Consider the following 22,519-nt stretch of genomic DNA (forward strand, 5'->3'; position numbering starts at 1 on the left):
GAAATACACAGAAATGCTCCTGCTGGCTTGTGCCTGACAGCACTGTGCAAGAGCCCTGGAACAACAGGGCAAGAGCTGTGGTGCGTGGAGCAGGACACGGTGACGTGATGGTAGGTCTGAGGATGAAACCTGCTCTTGCTGCAGGCGTTTCTCTGGGGAGACAAAATCACAAGTTCTGGATTTAAGGCTGAAAGAAACAAGCAACTTCCCTCGGTTCCTTCCTGCTGCTTTTATTTCATAATGTGTGCATCCAGCTCTGGTGCATGTTAATGTTGCTGTGTGAATGTTTTTTGTGCGAGGATTCACATATAAATGTACCTTTCTTCCAAGTAACTGGATGTGACCTAAGCATTGTGTTTGTTTACTTAATGAGATCTAGTATCAGGAAGGAACTGAGAAAACCCTGAGGCAAAACAAACAATAGGCTTAAAACCAGAACTGCCTGATCATGGCTTGCAGAAAAGCAGTTTTGCGCTGCAAAAAAATGAAGCAAGCACGTTTGGGACCTACTTCCAAACCTTTGGACTTGTCTTCCAACATAAACCTTTTCACGTAGCCTTGCCTCATTCATTTAATATTTATTCCTATCAGGTGTGGTACCCCACACATAGTGGGGCAGTGTTTCTCTGCTGTCCTGCTGCATTTTTGTCAGGTGTAGAAGTTTGTTCTGTGTATCTTTAAAATGGTACTGCCTGCAGATGTAGCAATCCAGAGGCATAGATGGCTCAGTCATTTGCAAGTTAATAATTTAGCATGACTTTTTAGTAGTGGTTATGAAAGATACTAAAATATTGAGTATGCTGGGGAGCGACATCTCCTTTCTTGTAATGGGTATAGCATAGGATGCTGTAATGAATACATGGAAAGTATGAGTTATTCTAAGGATCCTCCTTACTAAATAGCACTTGTCAAAATTTTTGCCTTAGTATCAGCTGTCCTGATTTAGGGTCCTTGGATAATATATTCAGCTTTATTCAGCTGTATTTGTGTTCATAGTATTTGACTTGCTGGTAGACGGAGCTGTAAGTTTCCATCCTTAACATCTATAGAGGATGTGAGTCGGTGTTTAGGAGTATCATACATAGCAACCTTTCCTTTTCTGAGCAGGTGAGTCAGCATGGAAAGCAGTGAAAGCAGATGTGGGCAGAGATTTTCCACAGTAATTCATACGTTGCCTTTTAAGGGGAGTTTCTTCAAAAAGGTAATTATTGAAGAAGGACAATTGTGCGCCAGTTATCACAGATATCTGTCTGCTGTTCAGTTAGTTGCTTTAAGTTTGAGGTACCTTACAGACCTGTGCATCCTATTAGTACCATTGGAGGAATGGAAAAAATGGGTGAAATAAATTCAACTCAAAGCATAATTTGCAAAAGGATTTGGAAATGGGTTTTACTCCAGAAGTAAACTTGAAACCCCATTGGTTAGTGACATGGTAATAGCAGCGTGTGACCTTTAGTAGCTGCCCTGATACTTCTCAAAGGTTTGTGTCATTTCTCAGTGACAAAAGAAGAAGTGTTTGTTTAAAAAACAAAACAAAAAAAGGCAAATTCTGACAGCTGATTTTGGCAGCGCCCCAGTCAGTATGTGGTGTTTTATGTTGTTGTTTGTTTGTTTGTTTTTGAATGCCCCTTGGGAAAATGCTTTTACCCAAGTATTTCTAAAAGAATCTTTTTCACACTATTTTCATTCTGTAGCAAATCGTATCACCGATTATCACGAGGCTCATCCAGACACCCTGGCATCTTGCAGAGAGCTTTCATGGCTTCTCTAGTTTTGTCTGTTAATTACCAAAACTATGTTAAACCTGGCTTTAAATTCCCTGTAGTGTTGTCTGCCTGAATCCAATGCACCCTTTGCAGTTCCCTAATCAAGTTGTCAAATAGTGATACACTCTTCTGGGTAACCTGGGTAAGAACTAAAATCCATTTACTCATCTTTGCCACCTTCTCTTTGTTTAAAGTAACAGCCCTGCAACTACAGTTCAATGGGAGGTTAGTGACTGGACAGTAAACAGTGCCAAGCAACATAGTCAATAAACAGTTTGTGCACACTTGGAAAGCAGATGCAACTGGCTATACCAATTAGTTTCTCTCTGGAGAATGAGTCCTTTGAAATGAAATTTCAATTAATGGATCATTTTTCATTTCCCGTGAATCTTCCCAGATTTGCTATCTCCTCATAATGATCTTAAATCTACATTATGGTCTTAAATTCCGAATCAGAGTATCTTTAAAAAAAAAAAAAAAAGGAAGAAAAGCTTGGAAAAAATGTCTAGAAAGCTGAGGAAACCTAGAATTATTTTAATAAGTATATGTTGCTTAACATTCATATATCCCAGCTTCAAGTCTCTGAGCAGCTGTGAGGGTTTTGTGCCTGTGAAGCTGGCCAGAGCAGTTTTGTTGGTGTCTGTACAGCAAGGGGTCAGATGCTCGTCCGCAGCAGCCTCCAGCCTGGAAAACGCTGTCTCATCCCGCGCGCCCGTGCCCGCACCCCCAGGCCTCCCCGCGCGGTGCCGCCGGGCCGTGAGGATGCGCTTGGCTGCTAAGGGTGAGAGCACAGAAAGAACAGTGCCAGGAAACGCCTTTTCTAGGCAGACAGCATGGCAAAGAAGTTACTCTTTTCAGTAGCTTGTGCTTTGGAGGGGGAAGGTTGGTTTCTTTTTAGCTATGTATTTTTTCAATTTCCTCAAAATTTATTAAACAATATTGAATAGTGGAGATGGGTTACTAAAGACTGCTGAGTGCTGTGCTAGCAGCACTCTCCTGTCTGTGTATCTGCCTTAAAAGCTGCTTATCTGTCAGACTTTACACCACTATTCCCTGACAAAGGAAATTACTCATTTACTATGCAAACATGCACACAGGATTCAAGGCTTAAATTGTCTGCCAAGAGGATGTCTGACAGAACTCCTTGTTTTCCTTAGAGCCTGTAAATTAATGGTCTGAGACCATTCTCCCTTCTGCACTCTGAAGTATCCATAAATGGAGAGAGAGACAGAGACAGGGGATTTTTTGTTTATACGCAGCAAGGTTTGTTCCTATATGTTAATGTATTTCTGCCTATAAAAACTTCCTGAAGAAAGGATATTTATTGACCACAGAAGCAGCTGGTTGTCTTTCCTTTCCTTACCTTTCTTTCCAACAATATCCTACCCCATTTTGATACTTAAATAGGATGTGACCAAATCCCATTCCTTGAATCCAGTGGGATATCTTTGTCTCCATTCCACGTTAAAGGGCGAACGCAAGGTCTTGCATGCTGAGTAAGTTGCAACTGAGAAAACAAGTGAGGAAAGAGGAAGAAACAAAGTAAAATCCTATTTTAACCTGTAGACGCAAAGAAAGGGGACGGGGAGTCTTGATTTTTTTTTTTCCCCTTTGCATTCCTGTATCTCCTTTGCACGCTGGGGAAGAGGACAGTTGGCTGCAGCGAGGTAGGCAGCCTGGCCAGGGACAGCTGCCCCTTTTGGGGACTCTGACACCCCTCGTGCTGGGGGAGAGCAGCCCTCTGAGCGTCGGACCCACGCGCACATTTAGGCAAAACTGCATAAAAGCAACCGGGGAATTCACCACAGCTTGGGCATCTCGGTAACATCTAACTTGGCAGACTCCTTGCCAAAGAGTTTGCCTTGCATCTCATGATCCATCCTGTTCATTCTGCACTAACCCTTGCTGTAAACCTGACAATTATTGGATGAAACTTTCCAGTTAGCCCTTTTCCACATCAGAGTAAAAGCTCTTATATAACCCTCCTCAGCTACTGGAAAGAAATATTCTAAATAATAATAATAAAGAGCACTGGTGGATTCAACAGTTTTGTAGCTTGCTACCTGTAAACCACCTCTTTTATTCTAAATTTTATCTAAAGCTTTTCTGTTGTTGGAGAGCTAGTACAAATGGAAGACTATTTTTCAGGCAGAAAGCTGATAACCCAGTAAAACCTTAAAGCTTTTAAGGTTGCTTAAATAAGGTTAATAAGGTTGCTTATTTTAACTCCAGTTATTAGATTTGCCTGAGGCAGGATTGGCAAAAAACTGGGATTGAATTCTCTGCTTGGAATAGAAAACAGGGTAGTGTGATTGCCGTGGGGTAGCAAATGTTTAAGAGCCTTTACTGGTGCGTGCTCTATATGGATCACCTGCAATGTTGTCTGGAGTGGGGAGCATTTCCAGCATTGCCTGTGCGAACTGTTGGCTGCCTTGGGAGCGATCCAGCAGAACGGAGCTGCCTCCTGCGAGCTCCCTTCTGAAGGTCATGGGCAGAGGCGAGGGCAGGAAAGGAGTATCCCATTCTAGCACTGATTAATTGAATCTCGTGATGATTCATGTTTTAGATTCCAGAATTACTTTGTATTTCGTATGTTTGATAACCTCAGTAACAATGCAGGGTATGTAGAATTCAATTGTACAAATTACAATGACGGAACAATAGTTCAACAAAGTCCAAATATACTTTTTGCTCAGCCTTATCAGGCTGGCAGTTCTATGAAGATACTGGTAGCACCTGTAACACTGTGAATCTCTGCACTTTAATGCTTTTTGAAAACCTAGTGAAAGAGTAAATGGGCCCTGCAGCACCTCCCCAAAAGGGCATGTTCAGTAGTTACCAGACTTTTAAAACATGACATCCACCCTGTTGTAATGAAAGCAATGGGAATGTCACCACTGACTGCAAGAGCAGCCATGTTAAACAGCTGCACAATAAAATAAAATATGTATATCTGTTTTAAGTGCAGACTGGGAGCATATATGGGCACCAGCTGAGCAATTTGGGTAGCACCCAATCAGGCCCCTAAAGGAAATTTTGAAAGATAATGGAAGAAACTTTTTTTTTTCCTCACATTGTAACGTCAGAGTTTATAGCAATTACACCTCTCAGTTCTGTACAATAATGATCTAAACTGAAATTAGTATCCTGTTAGCATGTTGTATTGGGTTGCCTTCTGAATCGTGCTGTATTTTTTAACTAACAGTAATTTTATAGGTTTCCACGAGTTTGAGTCCTCTACATGCAAGTGGAAATTGCTCCTCCGTGTATGATCGGGGAGAACCAGTTGTGAGAACAAGGATGAAGAATCAACGTATTATTTTCCAGATCAGCCTTTCAGATGTTTCAATATGGAGTATAAAAGCACACCCACAAACTAAAGAAATTGCGTTTCACTTCAGCAGCGAGAGGTACCACGTCGCCCATGCCTGCACGTGTGTGTATATCTGCCACATTTTTTGTCCAGACTAGTGTTTTTTCTCTGCAGTCGTGGTCCATCTGCATCTCCAGACGGGCAGCTTGCGGCGGCGCTGCCTTACGGGCCGTGGCACCCCAGGGCAGTGCGGTGTGCGGCCCGCACGTCGCGCAGCCAGGGCGCTCGGTTTAATACTCTCGCAGCTGCTGTTCGGAGACTGCTGCTTCGTGGTCCTGCAGTTTCAGATACAGCCCCGTCTAAAACCATCACCCCGTGGTCAGCTGTTACAGGACAAAATGTTGAGCAGCCGGTTATAAGAAGACTGCACCAGCAATTGCTTTCAGGCTTGCTTTGAATTTCAGTTTGCTAGTGAGGCAGTAGTTCGTGCAGGTCACTCAGGATCTATTCGAAAGATAATTTAGTGTTTAACTTAAGGCATATCAGAATTTCCAACTGTGACTAATGTTTGTATGTTTTAATATTCTTTTTTTTTCTTTCTTTCCTAGTGAGCCCTTGAGTCTGGATGTTTTTTTTTCTTTGCAAACCAAAAGATTTTCACGATCGCTTGTCAGATGGGTGGTTTGCTAGCCCCAATATACACCGAGACACAGACTGACAGAAGTGATGGTGCCTGTGTAAAATGTTGCATCATTCTGCAGCAGCTTCCCTGAGCTCTGCGCACCGCAGCTCAGAGAAGCGAAGAGGAAACAGGATTTCCTTGGCCAGGCATCTGATTTTTCAGAAATGAACTGTCGTAAAGGGATGTGAAGCCAAGCAAAAACTGTAATTTATACTAAATGCCCTGAGGGGCGACCTTCAAACTTCACTAACAGCTCGTGGGATTCTGAGCTCCCGTACCTGGGCACCAGGCATTAGCTAATGGCTTTTCTTCCCCTTTTTCTGTCAGTGTTTGCTACAAGTAATGTTCTCACTACTGTTTTGTGTGGGATGAGTTCTGGTAAATGCTACACCAAGAAATGTGATGCTGTTTGGTTTGTTAGAAATGCTACCTGCTTTACATGCTTTCCAGCTTCCAGGAACCCACAAGCGTGTGCGTTTTCTTCTTGCTGCAACCTCAGGGAGAGGAGCTTTCAGGAACTCAGCTCTTCAGATAAAAATCTCCCTCTCCCCATGAAAGGATTCAAGATTGTCCTTGAGTGGGAGCATTACAGTATATTTATAAAGCCTTATCCATCTGGAAATTTTCCAGAAAGTCCCTTACCTACCAGTGTCCTTCTCTCCCCCCTCCCTTGCTAAATCTTGCCAAGCAGACCCATATCATTAATATTTCAGTATCAGCTTTTTGCAGGCATTGGCTACACTGCAGAGCACTTGATCAATAAGAGCTGGCAAAGACTGTGAGGTTTGCCACACTGTCCTCATCCAGCAGAGGAATAAGAGCAAACAGAGACTGGCAGAGAAACCGAATCTCCACTGAGGGTAAGACTGCATATTGCAGTCACTGTCTTGAGGTGATTTTACTGCTATCCCTCCCACAGATCCTGCAGGTGATACCCAAGCAAGGAAAAAGGATGGATGTCTTTAAGAAAGGTTTCTCCATTGCTAAGGAAGGTGTTGTGGCTGCTGCGGAAAAGACCAAGCAGGGAGTGACGGAGGCTGCAGAGAAGACCAAAGAGGGTGTGATGTATGTAGGTAAGAGATAACTATTCCAATTAATATTTGAGCATGAACTTCCACGTAGATTTTCTTTGAGAAAGTCTGCCAAAATTGGGGGTGTAGGTCATGTCCTTAGCTCTGTTGCTGATGTACTGTGTAAGCCTGGGGTGCCACAACCTCTCTGCAACACCCCTGGCTTACACAGTTTCCTCAACTGTAAATTAGGAATTGCAACTGGCAGTACTTTGTGGGAGACAGAAATAATGTAATATTAACAAGCAGATGCTTCGGCGAAGGTTTCTTTTATGATTATTCACTGCTTGCTTTCAGACTCAATGCTCTGAGCACTGATGGGCTGCTTTTCTCCTCAGCACAGTGAGTGAGAGCCCAGACAGGGATGAACAGTGTTATTCAGTGGGCATTGGAGGACGTACGTGTTTTCCACAAACATACCATTTTGTCCTAACCCCCTCCTCCTGTTCACTGACCTGTTCTGCTCCCTGTGCACACGTTAATCTTCCTTAACAAGACACCTAAATCCATTTTGCACAAAGGATAGATTCTGGATTACAACATGTGTTATGTCCTGTCTAGAAATCTCTCTCAATTAATATTTTTTTTTCAGAAACTGCCTGTTTCAGGGTTGCCCTTGAAACGTGGTATCTTCCCTACCTAGTGCATGCAATTATGTGGCTGGGCAGTCAGATATTCTAGATACTGTAGGCTCTATAAAGTCTTAGATTCCCAAAATGACTAGCTGGATATTAATTGCTGCATCTTTTGCAGCTTTTTATGTCTGCTAAATATGGGGAAAAAAAAATCATTCAGAAAGTTTCCATATAGGTGCTTCTTGCTATCATGCTACAATATTCATTCACATCTATATGGGCGATAACTATAGATAGCACATTTTTGAACTATAAATGAATACAAATATTGTGTTTAGCAGATCTGATAATGTATTTATCCCAAAAATTTATTGGCATGCTGAACTGAACATGCTCTTTGTGGTGTATAATAGCTCACATTTCAATTTAGAGCTGACTCACAAGCAGCAGCGTAAGGAGCCTCCCTGGAAATAATTCAACCAACAGCAGTATCTGAAACACCAGCCTGTGCAACGTCACGTCTAGGTGTCGGATGGTGGCATTGCTGCTGCCCTAGCTGCTTCCTGATTTAAGCAACGTTGGAGGGGATCATTCAGAATTTTTATACGTGATTCTTCCCATCGCTTTTCAATAGCGTTTTGTGTCTTCAGCCTGTGACCTGTTTTTCATTTGGCGAGGTAAAGCAGAGTCTGCTCACATTTTGCCCTTTTCAGTAAACTTTCCTGAAAGCCTTTGTAAAACCTAAATTACCAAATAGGGATCGAATTAAAGACAAGGCTGATTCTGTGTGATGCTCAGGTTCTCCTGTGTGCTGGGGGGGATGCTCAGCTCTTTTGGGAACATTCAGCCTTTCACAGATGCTCATGACCTCACAGAACTGATTTTAAATAAGCAGCGAAGGTGGAAATGAGGTTTATTCATTAAAGCTGAAATGATTGCTATGTTGTCTGAGTCACTGCTCCTCACTCTTTGTCGTACAAGGAGTTAAAGAACTTTAACTGCTTCTTGCCTTGGACAATCCTGTCCCAGAAGGTTCATCTGGGTGTTAGGTGAAGCGACCTGCATTTTCTCATGCTAGGAGAAAATAAGACTTGCATCGAAGCTTGAGAGTCTCTTCAGGAAGCCAGAAAAGGGCAGGGGTGGAGGTGACAGACAGACCCTAAGCCCAAGAAGAGCGAAGAGGATCCCTCGCTTTTATTGTCAGCTGCATTAACTCATTGCTGACCAACCCAAAGCCTTTTGGAGGGCTCCCGAGGGCCCAGCATGACCACCACACCTGGTGAGTCGCTCACTGCAGCCCCCCGGAGCTAAATGCTCCTTCTGAAGCCTCTGTCTGGAGCAGATGGGGCCATGGGGTCTCTGCAGCCGTCTCTTCTCTCCTCCCTGTGCCAGGGCCCGAGCTGCCTCCTGCCTGTGCTAACACCGCAGTGCGGTTCAGCTGGGCTGGCCGGAGGGGCTGCCGCCTCGAGGGGGGTCCGTAGGGATAGGGTGGTTTGCTGAGGGTCCAGGGAAGAGGAGAGGGTGCATGAAAAGAGGGTGAGAGCAGGAGAAATCCTGCAGCATGAGCACTTGTGCTCCTGGTAAAAACACAGACTGCTCTCCAGACCACAGCTGCCTCCAGCTATGCAGAAAGCAGAGTGGATTCTTGCACAGGCAATGTGTATTCAGTAGTTAATTCTGTTGTGTTTGTTTTATTTGGTTTAAAGAGGGGGATAAGTGAGGATGAAGTAATTGCAACACTGCCTAAGACTCGTCACAGACTCCCTTACTGTCACGCATGTTGCAAACAGCCCCAGCGCGCCCAGCTCTACTTAAGCGACTCCAGTGACTGCTCCCTCAAGGTTAATGCACAGCATTAGAGTCTTTTCCACCACAGTCTTTGCACAGTGCTCCACCACCTCTCTCCCCCACTCAAATACACAGCTCTCAGGGATGCTGCACAGCTCAGACACCCCTTTTGCAGAAGGGGTGGGAAGCATGAGCTTCTAGTTGTGCGTGCAGAGGCTGCGGGCAAGGGCTAATGAGCAGCGGGGAGAGGAGCATGGGGTGATTGCTTCCCCATGCAACAGCTGCTGGAGGCTGGCACGGATCTGCCGGAAGGTCGGGCCGCGCGTGGCGCTCGGGGAATGCAGGAGCCTGAGTCATGGGGAGTGGTGGTGGGAGCGCGTGAGGAAGAGGAGGCAGCGCCGAGCGGCAGGCAGCGGCGTTGCTGCTGCCCGGGCTCCTTTCTGTCGTGAAACGTATGCAGGAAATGCTTTTCTTTTACGTGCATCCCTCCCTTCTGGAATTAGTTTTCATTTTAAAAATATCCCTCTGTAAACGAATCAAGTCCAAATAGAAATCTTAGCTAAAAAGACGGGTAAAAAAATTATGCTTGCTATAAGTATACTTTTTTTTTTTAATCTCACTTAAGGTGTTAACTGCAAAATGGAAAGGTGTGAATCCAGGACAATAAACTATATATTTGATTTATCTTAGAATTGCTCTTTGAGCAAGAAGCCGCAAAGAAAGGCAGAACTTGAAACTCTGTCTGGTGTGAGAATGCCTGACATGTCACATCAGCACCATGGGAGGAAGGGGAGGACTTAAGCTGGATCACATCTGAACGGGATTTTGTGCATTTGGGCAATGCTGGGACTTGCATTCCTGGCATTAATGAGATGCACATCTGGCCTGCTTGCTGACGTGCTGCTGTGCACGTGCCTATCTGCATCACTTTGGAACCCAGTTTACCGTAGTGCACAACATGTCCTGTGCATCATTACTAAATCTAGCTCATAGCTGTAACAAAAAAAGTACAGAGATTTTATCTCTTCAGGATGCACAGTTCAGGATGATAGAATGAAATGTTTAGGGCATCTTATAGGGGGACAGCTTTGTTCCACCCTGTCAGCCGTTATCAGAGTGCTGCACTTGTTTTGCTTTTTAGGCTTTTAAAGAAAATTAGGTATGGTTCATGACTAACTTCTCCCATTACACCCATGGATGCTGTAATACATCTGTACCTGACTGATTCTGTATTAGTATCATTTTGAAACCTGGCCATAAAAATGTCTGTTTTTTTTTGTTGTTGTTTGTTTGTTTTGCTGTGAAAATTTGAAAATAGGCTGTGTAGGTATGGATGATTTACAAATTACAGTAAGATGGAACCATCAAAGGGAAAACTTTTAGAGTAAATTTTCTTAACTTTTGACAGAGATAAATTTGGTGTTTTATTTTTCTAATGTGAAAGAGTACCTAGCTAATGGAGGGGCTTCCCATCCACCACGAGATTTAACATAACACATGCAAGTCTTCTCCAGCTTAGAGAAGAACTGCAGAGGGTAAGTTGTTATTCCTTAGGGGCTAGTTCTGATTATGGTGCTCAAATGACCTGCTGAAAGACAGAAGGGTGTCACTCAGGTAATTCCATCTTTTGAAAGGCTGAAACAAGTGAGATTTTACTTGGTCATTTAATATGCATTCCTTTTTAAAATTAACCTGACATTCTTTTATTACTACTCTCCAGTTATTCTCATTTTAGAAATATCCAAGGGACAGTCTGTCTGTCTTAAACACGTTATCATCAGGATTTTTCAAGTTCAGGCATCTCTAGGCAATGCATGGCTGATGTTTTCCCAGCACTCCTCGCAGGGACAAAAAGCCACCTGGGGCCAGAAACCTGCATGCTCTTTGCTGGCTAACACTGACAGACTCTTTGCTTCCTTTCACAGGTGCCAAAACCAAGGAGGGCGTAGTGCATAGTGTGACTTCAGGTAAGAGCGCAACCTCGAGACAGATGTGGCAATTGTTCGTGTTGATGTTGAACCTCTTGATAAGGACACCATTCCTGCCAAACTGGGGGTCCCTTGGGGGCAGCACTGCTGTGCGTGAGCTTCATCTGATGAATGGAGCATGCTTGCCAGGAGCAAAGGGTCAGGGTCTGGCATTCGCAGTGCACGTGGATGGGAGAAAATGTTTAATCAGTGGAGCAGGGCAAAAAATCTAACAAATGTTATTTGGCAGGTGCTGCTGATTCATAGCGATTCATCTCACAAAGTCAGGAATGCTGTCCAGAATGCAGAGGGGCTTTCCTTATAGTTGCATTAATTCCTGTTGGGCTAAAATCTTGGTTTTTAGGAACCTCCTGTCAGCCAGTCACAGAGGCAAGGCCCTATGGGCTTCTTGTAGGGTCCCCAAGGCAGATATACCAGCTGGACTGCCTTCAACAGATATGAATGGATCCCTTCTCTAGATAATTTCATGACTGAATTAATTATTTTCTGCACAAATCTATAGACTTAGATAGAAGGTACTTGGGGAGAGGCCATGCACAGCCTATATTGCAAAATGCTTTATTTGCGTGATTGTCTCTTAGCATCTTGCACTGAATTTTGCAGTCTCCAGCTGCCCATGAAGACTGACAAGCTGCAATGTCCATGTTCCCCTGAACAGCATTTTGAGTGAGATGAAACCCTCACACACAGAATCTAAATTCAGATGTGCTATCACATAGATAATCCAAAAGAGGGCTGTATCTGAGACATTTTCTTCTCTTAGCTTGATGCAATCATTTTATTGTCGCAGTTCATTTGGCAGCCTGTTTGCAATACCAGGCTAATTGAGTTTGTCTTGCTGAAATCCTAGTTGCTGAGAAGACCAAAGAGCAGGCCAACGTTGTGGGAGAAGCGGTAGTAGCCAGCGTGAACACAGTGGCAAACAAGACTGTAGAAGGAGCAGAGACCATTGTGGCCACTACAGGAGTTGTAAAAAAGGTATGTTTGTTTCTTTAGCAGCCTGCAGAAAGCTCCTTTTTTGGATTGGAAATGTCATTAAGAATTGATGGTTTTACCTACTTAATGAGAGGATTTCAACAATATCTATTATTATAGAACATTTAATATATAATGTTTGATATCAGGTACAATTAAAGGTAATAGCACTGTCTCTTGATGTATGCTGTGTGGATAAAACTATTCAGAAACAGAATGAGACTCTACGGTATCAGAGACAAAGATTTTCAAGATTGATTTGGCATTCAGGGCCCCCTGTTTACCATATTTACTGAAGTCTGGTGTGAAATATTGTTGGTGCTAACTCTGAGGTGAGTCTTCTTCCTCCCAGCCCCTACCAAAATAATTAGATATCCAGGGGTATCATGTGCATTTAAAGATCTTTATCTCCTGGAAATTTTGTTGAACAATATGCCATCTCCAACTACTTTTTGAGAATAGCTGCTTTGCGGAACTCCATAGCAGTGGTACCTGAATTCAGTTCTAGTTATGATAATGTGCCTTTATAATGTGCATAGCAAGCATCTAACAACTGCATCTTAGTCTTCCTGTTCAAAACAGATTTAATAATATTTTATGATTTTGAAGACTTGTTTTTTAATAAATGATTTTGTTCATATTTAAAGGACTTATTGTTCCAGGAGAGAAAATAGACTATTCTTGGAGATATATTTAAGCTTAAAAATTCTGAGGAGTCTTAAAGAATAAGCGGCTTTTGCTTTCAAAACTGGTTTGCATCTAACTCCAAATGTGAATTTCCTCAAAATGTAAAGGGCAGCATGCCTTTATATTCATCAAGACAAGTTTGTATCAAGATTGTAAAGATTTGCATTTTTATTTGGAAGGTCTTTTGTGCAGTTGTAGCCATTTTTCAGGGTGGAAAAATGTTTTTGTGTTTTAAAATAATGTAAAACTGCAAGTTTTTCATGGACTTGAATAGATGCAGAACAAGACTGCAATAGATGTGCTGGGATATGGGAAAAAAGGGGGAGGGGTCGGTGATTATATTCCCACTTGGTGTCTTTACAGTCTATACAGCTTTGAGGTATATTTTGAAATTTTGTATTTACCATCCACCCTTTCTACTAATTCCAATCCCTGCATTGATGCAGAGGCATCTCCCAACCAGGACCATCATTTTTGTCAGCAGTAGATGGCAGCATTAATTAAGACAACACAGCATGGATCTGAAGAGTGTGGTCCCATAGAAGACTCCAAAGAGTATTATCCTTGTGTTCCAGCTGGGCTGATTTTGATAACAACTAAGCATCTTTTGATAAAGGCCATGTGACCCAAATTATGCACCGATTAAGTCAGATTCAAACAAGGAATCTTCTGTCCTTAAATGCAATGTGGCAAATTGAATGGGTTCAACTTAGTGGATGAAGGGATATGTATAGGAGCAGTGCAAAGCCTTGGCTGAAAGCAAAGCTGGTCATTAGACAAGGCATTTTCACCATGTGATAGCAAATAGAAACCTTTCATACAGTACATGAGGCTATTCTAGTGGTAAATATTTGGCAGTTCTTTGATAAACTTGTTTTTTTCCCCCCTTTAGAGGGGAGATTTTTATAGTCTTTTTAGAGGGGGGATTTTATGGCCTTTATAGGGCCATAGTCAATAGAGCTGATAGTGACGTAAGCTGGCTTAGTACAAGCCCAAACCCAGAATCAAAGCAAAGTGAGGCTGGCCAAAATTGTTTTAATTGTTCAGACAGTTGGCTGATGGATTTCCTGACCTAACAGTAAACACATTGTGATGTGAAACAAAAATTGTGCGCACCGCATAAATCCTGGGAGAATAGGCTAACAAAGGAGGAGAATGGCAGCTATGAGTGACGCAAAATGTCCTCTTGGAAACGTGTGAAAAGGACAGACATAGGAGATCTGCTAAGCCCGTGGGATAAGATTAATCTTTATTGCCACAGGGAGGTTGCGGGAGTGCAAACAGCGATTTCTCATTCAGCGGGGACAGACTCTACCCTCTTGCACCTTTTGACAGAGCAGGTTCCGGGGTGGTTGCCCCAGGGAAGCTGGGAATGTGCTGACAGGGTGACCCCGTCAGCCCGAGGGGAACCGGCGGCCCCGCTTCAGACACGGCCGGAGCAGCAGTGCCCTTTCCCTTCAGCCCTCAGTGAAAGCCCCTGCTCAAGGATTAATGAGCTAAAAGGTAGTGGCGTTAAGGTCACACCTCGAGCTGATCTGCTTTGTCTGTTTCTACCCTTGGGCAGAGAGTCCTGTAGAAAATCAGCTCTTCCCTCTCCCTAGTAGTGTCTCTGCATTGTGCGCGCGGAATCCCAGGAGCTGCAAGTTTTCCGGAGTGTTACGGGGTTAAGCCTCTGAGGGAGGTGTCATTCTGGCATCTCCTCACAGAGTCAGCCACATAAAGTTAAAATGGAGATTGGCCAAGAAGAAAAAAAAGTGGGGGATGTGTCCTATGCCAAATAACAGACAAAATGGTGGGGCCAGGAAACTGCTTTAGGTACCATGTCGTAGGGTAATGTCAAAAAGCAGAAGTGGGGAGCAGACTGAAAACAGAGGAGAAAAGCAAAGCAAAAGAAGTTATAGAAGAAATGAGTTAAGGTAAAATATTTGTATTGGTGACAGAGAGGGGCCCTCTGACCTAGTGTTGTAGTTTAGTTCAGGAGTGAAAATCTTCCAATCGTCGTCACTCGCCATACTGTGCGGCCCAGCAGAGAGAGGTCGCAAAATGCATGACCTGGATTCCTTTCAGGTGGCACCAAGGCAGGTGATTTGCTCCAAGCTTGTCCCTGCTGCTAAGTGGTAGGGGCCTGAAAGGAGGAGTGCTGTGCTGCTTCCCTGCACCAGCTCCTTCCCCTCCAGGTCTGCTCCTCTTCTGCTGCACAATTCAGACAGCTGGAGGCTGCTGATGGCAGTGCCTGGAGCTGCAGGATGTAGAAAGGCATGCTGGAGATATACTAAGAAGAGGGAAAAAATATAGCACTAACATTTAAAAAAATAAATAGATGATACAAAACCCTTCTAATCCCACATAAGTTCCTTCCCCCTAAAGTTTGAGATGGTTGTTACGTATAGTCCTGAGCCTTCTTCATGCTCCGTCTGGTTCTTTTATTTTTGATTGCAAAGCGCAGTTGCGTAAGTCTTATTTCTGTTGTCAGTTACTCTTAGTGTCATTCCCCTCCTGACTTTATAGAGAAGTTGTTTGAAGTGCTGGGGCATCTGTGTAGATACATGGTGAGCACTGAGCAGTGCTGCAGAAGGACTTGAACGTGGGCAGTCGAGTGGCGCCCAGGGCAGAATCTCGGCTCACTGTTCCTAGCATTAATAAGAATTACAGAGAGCTTGTTGACATGTAATCTGTGTGTTGAGCAGCTGGTATCCATGTGAGACACGTGCTAGCAATGCACTGATTGTTCTTCAAAGATCTGGGGGTCAATGAGCCTTGTGGGTGCATCAGGTAGCCCTAAGTCAACCGGGAGATTTGGACTCTCCGCTTAAGGCGACAGGTACTAGGACAGCTGCACACACAGGGCAGCCGGCACCCTGCGGGACAGGCCCCTGCTGCTCGCCGCTGTCCTCAGACCCGGGCAGAAGAAAATGTGACCAGAACAGCTCTGCTCTGAAGGAGGGGGTCCAGGCACTAGGTGTGCACAACTTTGGTTAGCATGGTCATCATTGTCAAGGTGAACTTGGTCATTGCCCTGGCCACTGCTGAGTGCAAGAAATGATTGACTGTTTCAGCATTTAAGCATGAAGTAAAAATACATAAATTAAAATGTAATAAACCCTCCATATATTTTTCCAGTATGCAAAGAGTGAGCACTGTTAGTAATGTGTTTGGTCTATAGCTCTGCATGCATCTCAGTCACCGGCGTGGGCATTAAGTAATTTCCATGAGATGGTCACTCATTAAGTATCCCTGTCTCAGAGCAGGATTAATTTTTCATCCGCATGACACAGCACAAAGTTTGCTGCATTGCAGACGCCACGTGGTTGGGAACAAGCGTGGGTGCGTACACACATGCACTCACACACACATCAGATGCCCCTCAGGGATTTTCCCAGGAACTGATACTCCCCTACAATTAATCTTCCCTCACCCTCCACCTCCATCTTCCCTTTAGATCCATTTATCCTGTCAGTTTTTACCTGGTTTGGTTGTCAGTCACAATTCTGTCATTTGAAATTAGTTTTGATTTTTTTTTATTTTATCCCATTAATTATTTAAGCAGTTCTCAGTGGCTTGCAACTGCCGTGTGCATTCTGTTAGACCTCATCTTCCCTCTGTGTGTGTACTGTGCCTATAGTTTAGGTTATCATTTTCATAACAACTACATATTTTTTGTATGAACTGTTCACGTACATGGTCTTAATTCTGTACGCACGTAAACGCACGTAAACGGTGCGATTCCACTGACACAGTTCGGCTGAAGGAATTAAAGGCAGTCATCAGTGAAACACCTACCTGTGTAAGTTTGTTTTGGTACGGTGAGTGCGAGTAGGAGAGGTGCAGCACACAAGGGCACCTGGATGCCTCAGAGAGCAAAACTGCTGAGCCTGTGCACCCAGGGAGGCACCCAGCAGGAGGAACAGGGAAATCCACAGCTTAAGCATGACAGGATTAAGCCAAATAAGCAGCTGCAATCCTGCCCGTTGTGCTCAGGCTTCGCTGTGCACTGCGGTGACACCTCCCTGTGATGCAGAGGAGGCTGCGGGAGCAGCCTGGCCTGGGCTACTTTGCACTGGCTGGTTGAGAGGGGAGCTCACCTTGGGGAAGAGATTTGTGCAGTAAGACAGTGCACGCGCACCCCGCTGCGGGGCTGGCGGCGCTCCTGCCCCGCGCTCGCCAGCGAGTGCTCGGGCACGCTGCCCCGTGCGTTGCTTTGGCTCCGACACACGCTGCTTTGGCTCCGGCACCCAAGGTGTGAGCTGGTGAGCTGAACCTCTCTTTGCCTCGTGGCAATCGGTGTCCCATTTTGGACTGTTGAATCTGTAGCAGTGGTGCCAGCGCGCTGCTGTCTCACAGCCTTGAAGCAAGAGGAAAGCTTCCCCACCACTGAGTTTGTTGCCTTTCTGATAGCACCTCTGTTCCAGCACCAGCATGCTTTCTCTGTTAGGAAGGGAAGAGATACCTCTGGCATTTTTAGGACAAAAAAAACCATTGTTTTACAGCATAACCTATGGTTGCCACACAGCTTTCCATGAGGATGTTCATCCTTCTTTGTCAGATGAACCCCGCTGCTTTACCCTTGCCTTCTTGCTCACCATCATGCTGCTTGTTACTGTTACAGATGGGGTTGCTATCCATCAGTTTCAAAACGAAGACCCCAGCCTTTCATGGTGAACCTGTATCTGTGTTTTTACCAGGCCGTGGCTGTGTCCCACCCAGCTAACGCCCAGCTGGAGAACGCAGCCCTGCCCCGGGCCCTGCTATTCTGGGCAGGGAGGGAGGCAGGCGGTGAGAAAAGCGCCAGAGGCGAAAACTTAGCACGACCTGACACCTCTCCATCCTGCAATTGTGCTGGTTCCTGCCATGGCAGTTTAGGAAGACTCTCAAGAAAGAGGGTTCCTTCCCTTTCTAAAAACGGCTGGATGAGTCATCCCGGTCCCGCTGTAGCGCAGTCCTGCCAGAGAGCGCATTTTAAGGGCTAAGGGGAGCAGCACGATTACAAACAGCGATTCCTCAAACGGCCCATAGCGCTCTGGTGGGGTTTCCCAAGAACGGTCCTGAGGGAGGGATCCCACTTTATGGGGCTACCTGTTCACAGAAACTTCTGCTTCCCCTCCCCAGTCCTGGCAGCTGCAAACCCCCCAGAAGCTGCAAAGTGCCGCCTGTTGTAGCTGGTGCCACTGAATCTGCATTTTCTTTTCTTTCTCCATAACAGCCTGTAAACTGTTCAGAAAGCCTTAAAATACATTTTGAGGCTGTTTACTTGTTTTGACCTAAAAGTGCAGTGCTGTTCATTTTTACGCAGGAGGTTTCTCAGGAACCTTGATGCTCCAGGTCAGGTATTTTCCCTTCTCCAGGAGGACAGCTGCAGGACAGGGCTCTGGAGGTGACTCTCCTGCCACCGCCATTGTTTGCCCACAACAATAGAACTTGCTCATTTAGGAAGGGCTACAGCCACAGCCAAGTGATTCTGCAGAGCTGCAGCAGCTCCCTCGGGTCCCTGCTGGCCTGGGGAACCTGAGACCAGAAAAGGATCTGCTCCATCCTGCAAACAATGTGATGTTGTTAGATTAGCTAGGCTTACTTGACACAGACCACGCTGATAATGGCAGGACTCACTCCAGCCAACAGGCCATATTTCTCCATATTTCTCCAACAGGAGCATATTTCTCCAGGAAAAAAAAAAAAAGCTATGATTTTCATGCAGAGGCATCAGCAGTGCACAGCTCTATGTGCACGTAAGCTAATTAACTCCCAGCAGGGAGAGTGTCTGAAGCTCCCACAGAAATTATTACTGGACCAAAGCAAGTGTACAGGCAGTTTCCTTTCTTGGTGGTTTTATCTCAACATGGATTTCCCAGCTCTCCTTCTTATTAAGAATTAGTCTGAAGTCCAATTTGGAGCTTAAATTCCCACAAAATCTACTTTATATTTATGCAATTGAGTGTGATATGTGCCTATTTTCTCCTATTTGTTTGTCATTTATTTTCTAATTCAGCAGCAGTTTTGTTGTCCTGCTAAAGAAAAGCTTTACTGAACAGGAAACTAAGGCACAGGTGAAAATTAGGAGTACTTAAGAAGGTTTTCATCCAGGTTCTGTCCTCAAAAGCTTTTCCTACTTAGCCCTTTCAACAGTGCATATTCAGCACAAAAGAGCAGAGAAGAATATTTGTAGATGTATAGATGGCCTCCATCTGTTTGTAGCATTAAGCATTACTAAGAAATCAGAGAGAGAACCTGAACACATTGAAAGATGCTCCCTTCTTTTCTACTTTTTTAAACACCACCCATACAGAATTCCATTTTTTCTTTTTTTTTTCCATTAGTTATTTCTTTACAAAGTCTTCTAGTGTCAAAAAGGTGCACCCTTGATTTCTCACTGATTAAACTCCATCTTACTCTACCTGAAATTTGTGGGAAGATTCCCCCGCAAAACACACTGAGCGGAGAATTATTTTTACAGCAGGTTTTACATGGACAATTGATTTGGACTGCAGTGGCATTGAGGAAAGTGATAGCTCCATGTTTCCAAAGCCTTGAAATTCAAATGATATGTCTGCCTTCCACACAAAATTAATATTAAATTTCAATAAAAATGAAAAAGAATAAGCTAAAACAGAGCATAAAATAAATTAATTGTACTTTTATAAACATCTGCTCTAACAAACTGCACAAAAGGAAAAAATAAATTCAAAGCCATATTTACCATATAGTGAATCTGGTGTTTTATTTACATACATAATGTTGAAATCCACTTTACATCATTTACTCAAATAGCCTGTCTAAGATTAGGAGCGTGGCTCTGCCCTGTTTGTAAGGGCAACCTTTTGCCTTGTTCTTGGCAGGAGGATCTGGCGCAGCCGGGGGCGGCGGGAGAAGCGGTGCCGGACGCGGAGGGCGGCGGAGAGGTAAGGTGACACCGCGGCCCGGATGTCCCCGCGCTCCTCCGCCACCAACGTGGCGCTTGCTCTTCTGGATTCATGTTTTTCCCAGGAAGGATTTGCCTCCTCTTTCTGTACAATGGGGATTTTAGATCTGCTGCCCATGAAGCCATAATATTGCCAATTTGTTAGTTATCCGGCAGAATTGGAGCCCCTACATTCTCATGGTTTGCCAGTTCCTTTTTCAGGACCAAGAGGTTGCCATGAGGGACAGGTGTGCCTTGTTCTAAACTGTTTGGTTTAGGTTGATTTGGGGGTATAAACAGTTGCATTCATATTTTCCTTCTTATATCATCATATGAAATAATTTTTCCAACCTCTTGACCATGCTTCAGAAAAGCTCACCCAAGTTAGCTTTTTCTATGTTTTTTGAGTCAGTTTAATTTTGCTTTATTCTAGCCACAATGTCCTTTTAAAACTCCCAATCAGTCTCAGCCAGTTTCAGCTCTCGAAGGAGGAAGGAGGAATTCTCATTGCCCAACCTGGACATTTTGAACAGACAAACATTTCCCAAGCAGACCTTTGGCTGCCTGTTCTGCAGTGCCTGTCCTCGCTTTGCAACTTCTTGGAACTTAGGCTGTGTTTTCACAGTGTCTTAAACTTCAGAAAGCCTCGGGTTGCACTGACCCCCCTCCACCAGCCACGGCCTCCCAGCACTTGTGTGTCCTGAGAATGCCACTGCCACCCAGTCACTGACAGTGGCGCACGCGCAATTCCAGGTGTGTGTCAGGCAGGGAGGGACGCACGGTAGGCACAGGCAGCAGGACGCTCCTGTTGGCAGCAGCCCAGCCTGGGCTTAGTTCCACTTAGGCCACCGAGAAATCACACCCTTGTCTCTGCTAGAGGCCTGAGTTAAAGAAGACACGTGTCTGGTTCCCAGAGGAAATGGTTAATTCATCAGTTGTCCGCACAATGTACAGTCCGTGCTGTTATGCTGCTTCTTATGGTTTTTAATTTCTACCACCATTTCTAATTGTTTTCCATCTATTTTCTTGTCCTGCTCTTTTCACAGGGTGAAAATGAAGGCAATTAGTCAACCTAGGGACTCCTAGCCCCAGAGAGAGAATTCCAGGAGCATATATGGAAATATTAGCTGACACCACAACAGGAGACCCCTGCTACCCATAGACTAACTGCGTTCAGCACTGTAGTCTTTCACTTGCCTCATAAACCAGTCACACAATAAATGTAAGTCAGACTCCTGATAGTATGCAAAGTGCAAAGGTTTGCTATGATATATGTCTCTCTAACCATGTCCTTTGTGGCTTCCTGACCCGCCGGCTTTGTGTGCTGTGATGCTCCAGTTTGTTGTGGTTGGACCCACTGATAAGTGTCTTATGTCCATCTGCACGGGCACTTGGGATCTCTAGGTATCATGGAAATATTTTTTTTAACTAATAAACAGTGTTTGAACAAACTTTTGTTAATATTATTTCTGCATTTTAGACATTGATTCTTCCAGACTGATAACTCATTCTGTAGAAGGATGGTACTAGGTATGAGGGAGCGAAAAGGCGCACAGAGGGCTGCTCTGATTACTCTTTTCAAGGTTAATGCTTCTAAACACTTATTCAAATAACACTGGTTTCTTATTTTCTACTAATGTAAGGACTACTTAAGGGTCTAATTGTAATTTGGGGTCATTTCATCTTTTTTAATCCATTAACTACTCTCTCTGAGTTTCCTTGGGATTGTTTTTTTCTGCAGGTGGAGTACTACAACCTTCCTGCATCTAAACTCCATAGTGCTCAGTGCTGTAAAGGCCTCAGGTGATGTTGGAGAGCACAGGAAAATAATGAAAAGCTATTTCTGAAGACATTAGGGTAGGCAGGCCAGTTTTCTGTCTGTCAAGGTTGAAAAATGGGTGTATCCCTTTTTAAGTACACCCCCACATTCAAGAGATTGTGCGTGGGGGAAATTGGAAGTGAGGGGAGTCTGCAAAGGAATGCAAACGTCGCAGTGAGCTGAGGTAGTGTTCATGTTCTTTGCTATTTATTCTGCTTTACACCAGAGCTTGAAAACTCTGTCCTGTACAATGAATGGCAGAATGGAGGGAAAGAGCTGTGAGCACTAACTAGCGGCGCCCAGCTCTGTCACTGCTGGCTCACACAGCCTGGAGTGCTCTGAAATGAGTGAGTGACTCCCGTGACGGCTGTCAAGGGAGTGTCATAATCACACTCAGAAGAATTATTAGTGTAATGAGAATATATGGGCTGATATAGGCTACAACAGTAAGTTAGTCAGCAGATAAGCTGCTGAATGAGAAAGGTAGAGACCTTTTGTATTTGTGAAATGAGGTGCAGTGAAATTATTGTGGATTGACAGTATTGCCAATAATGAAGAATGACAATAAAAGTCACCAATACGTAGAGATCTAAAAAATGGCTTTTTATTCATCTATGGGCAGAGCACCTATGAATTCGAGAGAAGCCAGTATAAGCTGTAGATGTTCAGCCCACTCAAAATGAAACTGTTAATATTTAGTAAACTACATCATGATGATGACAGCTGAATGTGTTAAAAGGAGAGATTCAGTGTATGAAAGGATCTAGCACATTAAAAATCCCTAGCAATCCCTACAAAGCTTTGTCTTGCAGAGCCCTGGAGTTTCCATCCAGAGCGGATGTTTGATCTTGACAGGGAAAAGGAACGAAAGAGCGCTAGCAGGGATGGCAGGCTCCCTCAAAGGAAGGTATATCCAATAGGTATGTATTCTCTTCCAGTGTCCAGCCATACCTTTACAGCACTC

General features: G+C 44.3%; 1 protein-coding gene across 1 annotated transcript; it reads left to right on the forward strand.

Annotated features, from left to right (window-relative positions):
* The first annotated feature begins 6,121 nt into the window (after positions 1–6,121).
* Positions 6,122–21,141, forward strand: SNCG (synuclein gamma). The gene is made up of 6 exons (XM_010212298.2): positions 6,122–6,232; positions 6,681–6,834; positions 11,120–11,161; positions 12,033–12,160; positions 19,675–19,737; positions 20,783–21,141. Exons 1-6 carry the CDS (start codon positions 6,164–6,166, stop codon positions 20,801–20,803), a joined length of 477 nt encoding a protein of 158 aa, XP_010210600.2. The 5' UTR covers positions 6,122–6,163; the 3' UTR covers positions 20,804–21,141.
* The last annotated feature ends 1,378 nt before the right edge of the window (positions 21,142–22,519 follow it).

Source organism: Tinamus guttatus, unplaced genomic scaffold, assembly GCF_059628265.1.
Source record: "Tinamus guttatus ecotype Peru unplaced genomic scaffold, ASM5962826v1 Tinamus_guttatus_pri_ptg000246l, whole genome shotgun sequence".
NCBI lineage: Eukaryota > Metazoa > Chordata > Aves > Tinamiformes > Tinamidae > Tinamus > Tinamus guttatus.